Below are 9270 nucleotides of genomic sequence, written 5' to 3' on the forward strand. Positions count from 1 at the left end.
TTTTCAGAAACTACAGTATTCTAAAAATCAATCCAGTTTGCCACACTACACCACATTACATCACAAGCACTGTGGGTATTGCTCACTATTTATATTTTTTGTATAAGAAAGTAACACAATTTGGAATATGTATCTAAGCAACAAAGTATTTCTACAAAACAGATTTGCACCAGTCATTAATATCAGTGGACAGGTAGTGTGAGACTGCAACTACATTATTGAACATTAAATTAGAAGCTTGCTGGTTTATTTTCATATATGATTTCCATTGCAGATAGATACCATGTATAGTAGATATGATCAGGATCAATTCAATGAACAGCACAAGCTATGAAAATCAAATTCCTGGAGAAAGGCTGGACTCTTTTCCACTCTAGAGTTGTCCAGAGGGAGAGGCAGTAGGTGGGTATGGGCTTATTTATAGCCCCCTGATTCTGTGCTTATACTTACACAGACATTCAGGAGGAGATCAGAGTAGCTCTGTTCCTCCACTGCATCAAAAACAGCCAGGTACTGCAGTTTGGACATCTGATTACAATGCCTTGTGGACACCTCCCTGGCAAGACCAACTAGGAGGAGACCACGGGATGGTCCAAGGACACGCTGGAGAGATTATATCTCCCAGCCTGCCTGGGAACGCCTTGGTATCCCCTGGAGGAGGGAGGTGACTGGGAAGAGGGATGACTGTACATCTTTGCTTAGATTGCTGCCCACACAACCTGGACCTGGATAAGTGGTTGAAAATTGCTGGATTGATTTCCATGGAATTTAGAAAAATAATCATACCCTAATTGCCATATAGAATAGGGCACCATCTCATTGTGAATTAGAAGGCAGTACAGGCTTCTTCTAATGAAAATACAGTGTATTAGTTGAAAAAACTTGCAATGTATTAAAGGCATTATCATTAGATTGAATGCTGAGGATGGACATTTTATTTGAGAATTTTAAAAGCAGCAAATTCTAAAACCCTCAGTAAAAGTAGATGGCCAATATAATCTGAGACAAGTATGAAGCCTAAATATGTTGTCTTTTGGATTGATTTTAAAATGGTCAAAATGGTGTACCCAGTGTACTGCTTTAAGTTAGCCTAGCACAAATTAAAACTGTTTGAAATTGACTTACTTGAACTTTACCAATTTATTTTACATAATTTTAGCAATGCATAGAATGGCACACCTTTGTAGTGATTAGGAAACAGTGTTTGAAATTAATGCCAAAATTGAAATCTATTTTACAATCATGAAACATTCTGTTTAGTTTACTAACAAATATTACTTGGAATTCTGAGCCCAATTGTTGTCTGTGTAATTTCCACATTCATGCTGAATCTGTATGGGCATTCCTCAGGATACTGTGGTTTTTCTCTTATCCCCAAGGATGTGTAGGTGTGATTAGTCAGTGACTCTGTATTACCTATGTGTTGAAACTGTGTGCCAGTTCAAAGGACTGCCTTGCATCCAGCACTGCAGGTACAAGCTCCAACCTCCTATCAAACTAAATTTGATTGGGGTTAAAAATGTTATGTTAAATTTATTCACTGATATTGCTATGTTATTGGACTATGTGCATTGTTTTAGGTTATGCTTCACAGGAGACTTTGGAACAATCAAGAATGGAATAATGGTTACAATCTCACTCTTAATGACACATCAGTTATTCACCCTGTTCTTTGGTTAATGGTGGGTGCAAAACCAGCAATGACAGCCTTATATTCTAGGAGTGCACTATCCTTGGAACACCGACCCATTGTTATGGTGCTTAAATCTTCAGGTAATGTATTGATTAATTATTATTATATACACTTTATTTATTTCATTCACTTTATGACTGAGAGTAAGTCACAGTTATTTCCCAGGTTTTCGAGTTCTGTTAGGAATAATCGGCTTCTTAACTTGGCCAGCTCTTTTGCTGCTGACTTATGTCAGAACTAATGGTTCTACCATACTGTACGTTTTCATTAACTGATATCCTGTAATATAAGGAAGGGATGCTGGTTCTGAAGACAAAACTGATAAATATGTAGAATAATGTGTTTTTTTTCTCTAATTTAAGTTGTCCTTTAAAAATGTTTATAGGTTTAATGTTCTAGACACATTTATATATATATGCTTTACTGCTCATATTTATGTTCCTTTAGGCGAAGCATGGTGACACGGGTTATTATCGAAGCCTCACATATATAGTGTCAGGGACGCGAATTACATGTCCAGGCACCATCTGTGTCAGATCTTCAGTGTCCTATGTGAATTTCTTCTCAGGATTCCTGTTTACCTTCCACGCTTCATGCCATTTTCACTTCCAATCTTCCCCTTGGTCTTTCCTTCTTTTAAACTGAGGCCTTTTTAATCCAAACTAATTTTCCATTTTAGTACATCCCCAATTCCAATGAATTTTGAACGTGTTGCAGGCATCAAATTCAAAATGAGTGAAGATTTGCAAAACAACAATAAAGTTTATCAGTTTGAACATTCGATATCTTGTCTTTGTAGTGTATTCAATTGAATAGGTTGAAAAGGATTTGCAAATCATTGCATTCTGTTTTTATTTACGTTTTACACAACGTCCCAAATTCATTGGAATTGGGGTTGTATATTTATCCCTTAATTTGTTTTTTTTTCTTTTTGTTTTTGCCATAAATACAAGAGCTCCTTGTCCCCCTTTCTTTTGCTGTCTGCTTTGCAAACTAACCCCATTTATCTTTCCTTCAATATCATAAGTTCAGTAGTACATTTGTCTCAGTAGTACTTTTGTCCAAACATAGATTTCTCTTGTTTTCAACAAGTAATTTTTTCATCGTTTCACATTAGCCATTGATGCCTGATGATTCTGACACTTCATTTGTACTTGCTATCAAGTTTCAGTAGATTTTCTTCTCATAGTCTCTTCCTTCAGCTTTCATACCTTCAGCCTTGGAACATGTTTTGTCTATCACCTTTTCATCCTGTCATACTTTAAATTTTCTAAGTAACAATGCTTATCCTTTCTCTATCACACCTCTTGCACACTACCTCTCTTTGATTTCCCTGGTCACCAAACCTGCCACCCCACAGTGCATTGGTTCTAGTACCATCATAAATTTGGTTTCTGTTTGACATAGATAGATGGGGGGCACTATCCCTCTCTGTAACTCATGTTTGTGTTTCAACATCAGGGAGGTATTTGAGCAGAAATTTTTAAGGCTGAATGCCCCTCCTGTCACCAACCTTCCTTAATCACTTTTTGTAAAATGCAGGGGGTATGGTGATCTTATTCAAACCTCAGGTCAAAGAAATGTCTTCATGAAGCCAAAGGTTCTCCATTACTCAGGAATCTAATCCCATGGCAGGAGTAGCAGCATGGTCAGAGCAACAGGAACAGGAAGGGCCACAGGAAGATACTGAGATCAAACAGTGAATAACTAAAGGTCATGGATTATTTATGGAAAAAAAAGCAAACTTCTTTTGCAGTAAAGAACAGTCTAATCTAAAGCGGTAAAAAGGCTGTGTTTATGTCAAAGGATTTTTTTATTAAAACACCATGCTTTTTCATCTATTTTTTTCTTTTTGCTACTGTTTTTCCATAGTGGAATAAGAAGTCAGATGTCCTTAATTAAACCATGGCACTTTATCTCTGCTATATTTCTGTTTAAGGATGTATGTAATATGTACAGTAGACTTCAGTACTTCCAAATCTTATGTATCCAGAAAAAATAGAAATGTACTAGTAAAAATATTATGGTAATTTTTAATACAAGAAAAAAATTATTTAAGCCACTGAAATTAAGATAACATATTTTGATGTTTATATTTCTTAAAATGAATGTAAGCTGTTTTCAAATGTTTGAAACAGTCAAAAATGTTTTATATGAAATCCTAGTCTTGAGTGCCTTTTTAATGTCTACTCTAGTAGTCATAGCAGTCTTCAGAATATGTTTTATCATTTTATTACTGAATTAAAAAAATGTATCTTGTATTTCAGAAGTGAGTTCCGAAGATTCTCAGACATTTTTTAAAAGTACTCTTGATTTGTCAGAGCCTGTCACCGTCCCTCTAAATGTTCATGTACAAAGTCTGAGTATTCCAGGATGGAGGTACAATTCTAATCACAATGAACATCTGAGAAATATTTTTCAAGGTATTACGATAAGAAGTCATTATGTTTCATGTATAGTATATTTCCTTGTCTATATGTATGATTTATTGCATGTAAGTCTCAGATGAAGTGAAACTTGTTAATGCTGAAAATATTACATGATAAATTGCATTTAGAAAAATTGGGATGCAGTTGTGTAAGGAAAAATACATAACTTTAAGACATTACCACGTAAACCACCCCTTACAGTTTTTAACTTTTTGTTTTCAATTTATATTGATAAGTAGCAACAGGACACACATGCACAATTAGCTTTGAACTGTAGTTCAATAGAATAGTGATAGCAACAATAATAATAACCTTACCAAACAAAAAAATACCACCCTTCCTGGCAGCAACCCCAACCAAGTATGGTAGAAGAAGATAATGGCACAATGATGATTAGGATTCTTGAACAAAACACTGGAAAAAGCATACTTCCCAGAGTAGGCCATAGAGACCAGAAGATTAAGATTGATATTGTTTAATCAATCATGGGCCACCTGAGGCAAAACAATTTGTACCGTGCCATTTTGGAATACTGGATATTATTAAGAAGCTAACATCCTCCCTGACATCATGTTGACTATAAAGAAAAGTCAGAGGGAGAAGTATTGTTTAGACCAGTTGTTTCTGTAGCCTGGCAGGTTTTCAGAGTAGCTAAATGGACTATAAAGAAGTACATCGGGAAGATCTGAGGTAATGTCTCCAAGAAGGAGAATAATATTATCTGCATATAGAGATATTTTCTGAAGGGAACCATATTCATTGATTGGAGTAAGTGATTCATAATAGTCGAATCTAACAATGAGAGTGAGAAAATGTGGGAATATGGTCTAACACATTTGGAAATAGGAAAGGACCAAGAAATGTGAAAGAGGAGTATAATGTTTTAATCATATTCATAAAATTATCCCTGAATCCCATCAATCTCATGACATGCCAGAGAACATTCCTGAAGTCCTTGAAGTCAGATGCTTTCAATGATATGTTGGTGCTCATGAAGATTGTCTACTGGCTGCCAAAGTTTACAATATTTTATTAAGCCATTAATAATTTACTACTTTTTCAAATAAGTGCTGCAAATGAATACATGAAATGAATCACAAGTTACATATGCTCATTATTCTATGCTGGTGGCTGCTGGGCTGTAAACTTCCATTCAAGAGAGGCCCACTAAATCAACAAGCTGATTAAGAAGACAGGATAAGTTATGGGATGCACTCTCAACCCGCTGGAGGTAGTAGAGAATAAAAACAAAACTGAGTGGCATTATGAACAATGCTGCACAACCTCTCTGTGACACACTAACACAGAGTGTCTTCAGCCAACAAATTATTCAGCAGTTTGTCAAGAAACAAGACTTTTTCTCCTTTATACCAATGACAATACACCTACATAATGCCTCACTGTGACTGCCAAGTCAGAAGTTTTCTTTCTTTTAGTTTCCCCCTGGGGACAAATAGAACTTTAACTATCTATCTGTCAATAATAATAATTGATTTCTGGAAAATTAATAGGACAGAGGGAAAATACCCTTCAGAATAAACAATGTGCCAGTGAAAAGGATATCCTAGTTCTAAATTTTTCAGGGCCCACATTACACAGTACCTCTCCTGGGGCCTCATGTTTAAAGCTGTGTGTAGAATTCACACTAAAATATGGTGTATGGACAAAAACAGAAATGTGTGCATGCACAAAAAATTTAGATGCATGAAATTGTGTTTAAGCAAAGTTCCACACACTTCCCCTTTATAAATCCTAATCAACGTGAATTTTAACGCACATACATGAGCCTACAGCTCCAGCCTACTCCTCCCAGAATTTTACATATTTGAATATGCAGATCAATATGAATAGCCCCTCACATTCACTGTTTTGTTAAAAGACTATGGTAAAACCAGGTATGAAAAAGAAGAATTTCAAAAAAGAAGTGGTCAGATGTCAAAGTTGACATGAAAAGGTGAGTGTCTGAGTGTCATATGGAAGAGTATTAAGGATACAGAGAAGAAAAAAAAATAGGGACATAGTGAAGAAAAAAAAGATCTATGTTGAGATTAAAGTCGAAATGTCAATTTTAATCTCAAAATTTCCATTTTAATCTCATAGTTTATTTTGTCATTAAAGTTGATTGTTGTAAACTGCATCTTAAAATTGATATTTAATTTACTAGTTTCTCAAATCTCATTGTAACTAAACTAGCATGTTAAATGTTTTTTAGTCTATGTGTTCCCCAACCCAGTTGTTAATTGGCACGTGCTTAAAGCATGTATTAAAATATGTGGGGGCATGGTAGCATAGTGGTAGTGATTGTTCCTGCCTCCCGCAAGATGCCTGCTGTGACACGCATGACCCTAGATGGAGTAATTTATTGCACTCACAGTACCAATGTACAGGCCAGCAATGATATCCATCAACTTTGAGGGGATCCCGCGATCCTATCTGTCCTGGGTGTGACATTAAACTGCATACGGCCCTGCAAGTGTTGTTATGGTGGTTAGTGGCAGGATTGGCACTCCAGCCACAGTTTTTTTTTTTTGTTTTGTTTTTTTTTTCCCTCTCCACACTGCTCTGAGACGACAGACAGGAATCCTTTCGGCTCTTCACAGGAGTAGCTCTGCTGCAGCTGCCATTATGAAGGGGATGGTGGAAAGCCCTCTGGAGCCTCATCCCCAGAAGAATCAAATCTGTCTGAGAGCCATTGGGGACAGGCCTGTTGGGGATCGGAACAGGTGTGGTGCTGGGACTCGAGTCCCAGTTCAAGCCGACCCATCAATCATGATTTATGTAGGTCTTGTCACAGACTATGGTTTCACTTAAGTTGTTTTGTAGCCTTGCCCTTCTTGATACCAGAACAAGCACCAGGTTTCATCTTACTAAGTACAGATAAATGCTAATTACATGCAGTGAATTATTAAATACTGAGCTTTATTAAAAGATGCAGCTTTAATCTAATTTTTACAAAACATTTAATTATGTTATTTAGTGCAGTTAGTAAAAAAAATCAAACTGCATTTATTTGGAATAGGACCATAATTCTAAACACTAAGATTTTCATTTGTTTATTTTTTTAGGGAATATTAATGAAGCTGAAAGAGATTTCAACCGAGTATTGCTCAGAATCACTCATTTGTATGAACAAGAAGAAGATCCTTTACTCTCTCAGCCTGCAGCTATAAATATTCAGGTACTGGAACTACATTAAAATCTTAATTTTAGTTATACTTCTTTAAAATCATTAAAGGTACCATACAGCAAATATGATACACTGATGCAAAAAAGTGTTTTGATCATACTTTTTTTTTCACATGATTTTAAAGCTGGTTTGATATAAGCTTACTTTTCCTGACATTGCTTACTTCACATAAACAAAATCATGCATTGCAGGGAAGAAACCACTTTAGTATTTCTTAAGTGCTTAATATCTGTGTTATGGCATAAACAATTAAATATGGATAAAACATTATATTCAAAAATGGCTCTCTGAAGTCGTATCTTGCTAGTGTTTTAGTATGTCTTTATTTAGAATATCACATTGATGAAGGAATTCTGATACAGTATGTGTGCTTAACTAAATAATATAATAAAAAGATGGATTTTATTTATTCAAATTATAATTTTTATTCTGGTGTAAGTTTTGTTTCCTAAGGCTCTGTACCCCAGTTCAACATAAATAAATACTATAAAACATAATAAAATATATGCTTTATTTTTTATTTTTGAGCAGAAAATGTTAAAACCTCTGGGAGTTGTGTCTTCTGTTGAAGAACGCTCCCTTACGGGAACTTGGGATTTAAATGAACTTCAGAGAATGAAATGGAAGACCTCACAGAATAAAAGCAGAGGTGAGTTTCACTTATTTAATAGTTCTATCAATTGCTTTCAAACTATTTTGTAATAAGTGAGCAGTATGCAAATATTTATTATATGTTTTCAGTATGGAACTGTTTATTGTATGTTTTTTTTTGTTTTGTTTTGTTTAATGCATGTTGTAAAGACCTACCCAGCTAGCAAAATGCAGGGGCATCATGAGTCAAAAGAAAGCCATAGAGAGCTTCCTGCCAGCATTAGCGGTACTGCAAATGGCAGTGTGGGAGTGCTAGTGCCAGCTAGTAGTGGGGGACAGACAATGTCCTGATGGGTTATGAGTAGGAGAATCGGAACAAATGAGTGTAATCTATTTCAAGTGGCCTGGCTTAGGAGTGAGTCTAAGAAAGACTTCCTTGATGAGAAGTACCACCATGTTTTAGCCCTGTAATCTACATGATCAATGACTTTGTCTTCCAATCAGAGTCAATAAACAAATTATGTAAATTGTTCAGAATAATCTGTGGGCTTTCATTTACAATAGACCCTTTTTTTGAATGTTAAATCTGTTTGATTTAAAATGGCACTTTATAATTGACAGTAGTAGGAAAAAAATCCAAAACTAGTGTTTCAAAATTTTAGACAAAAAATTGAAAAATGTGTTGATGGCTAAATCCTTTTTCAGTTTTGTCTGTCTACAGTATATAATCTACAATTGTATCATTCATTATTTGAAAATATGGTAAAATTAAATATGAGATAAGTAAAAAGTATTGTTTTAAAACTGAAATAATAACTGTTTCTTTTTCTTTGTTTTATAGGCTTCACAAATAGATCAAATGTATTTTTACAAGATTTCACTGTAATTATATACCCAAAGGAAATAAGGACATTTTTTGTTTATTTTCAACAACAAACACAGAGGTCTGAATAAAACTGTATTATATAATCAGTTCCAAGAAATGAAATGGCCGTGCTGTTACAGGTCTATTTCTGAAGGAATTCATGGATCACTGCATAAATTCGATTTCTATGCTTTCATTTCACTAATATTTTTGAAACAGTGTTATTCATTAATGATAAAAGTCAAATAATCTTTGTAAATACAATTAATGTTGTAATAAAATTATGTTGAAAAGAGAAAAACAATTACCCTTGTATGGTAACCTTTTTCATGTTTCATGTTCATGGAATGTACACACAATCATGTGCCATGTAGTGAGATTTCTAAAATATGTGGCCTATTTGTAGATATCCAAAACTGTTTTGGAGTTTCAGTTGTGATGTTTTGCTCATGGAATTTTGACTTTCCTTTCTGAATTAATTGATCATATATAGGGCCTAGTATTT

The 9270-nt window shown here is 34.9% G+C and overlaps 1 protein-coding gene across 1 annotated transcript in view; it reads left to right on the top strand.

Moving 5' to 3' along the window:
- Positions 1 to 9069, top strand: part of man2b2 (mannosidase, alpha, class 2B, member 2) — a 44172-nt gene extending 35103 nt beyond the window's left edge. Inside the window, exons 15-19 of the mRNA XM_028801863.2 lie at positions 1581 to 1773; positions 3961 to 4116; positions 7188 to 7300; positions 7841 to 7958; positions 8742 to 9069. Of these exons, the coding sequence (XP_028657696.2) occupies positions 1581 to 1773; positions 3961 to 4116; positions 7188 to 7300; positions 7841 to 7958; positions 8742 to 8854 (693 nt within the window). The 3' untranslated portion in view covers positions 8855 to 9069. The remainder of the gene's footprint in view (positions 1 to 1580; positions 1774 to 3960; positions 4117 to 7187; positions 7301 to 7840; positions 7959 to 8741) is intronic.
- The last annotated feature ends 201 nt before the right edge of the window (positions 9070 to 9270 follow it).

The sequence above is a fragment of the Erpetoichthys calabaricus genome, chromosome 5, assembly GCF_900747795.2.
Source record: "Erpetoichthys calabaricus chromosome 5, fErpCal1.3, whole genome shotgun sequence".
NCBI lineage: Eukaryota > Metazoa > Chordata > Cladistia > Polypteriformes > Polypteridae > Erpetoichthys > Erpetoichthys calabaricus.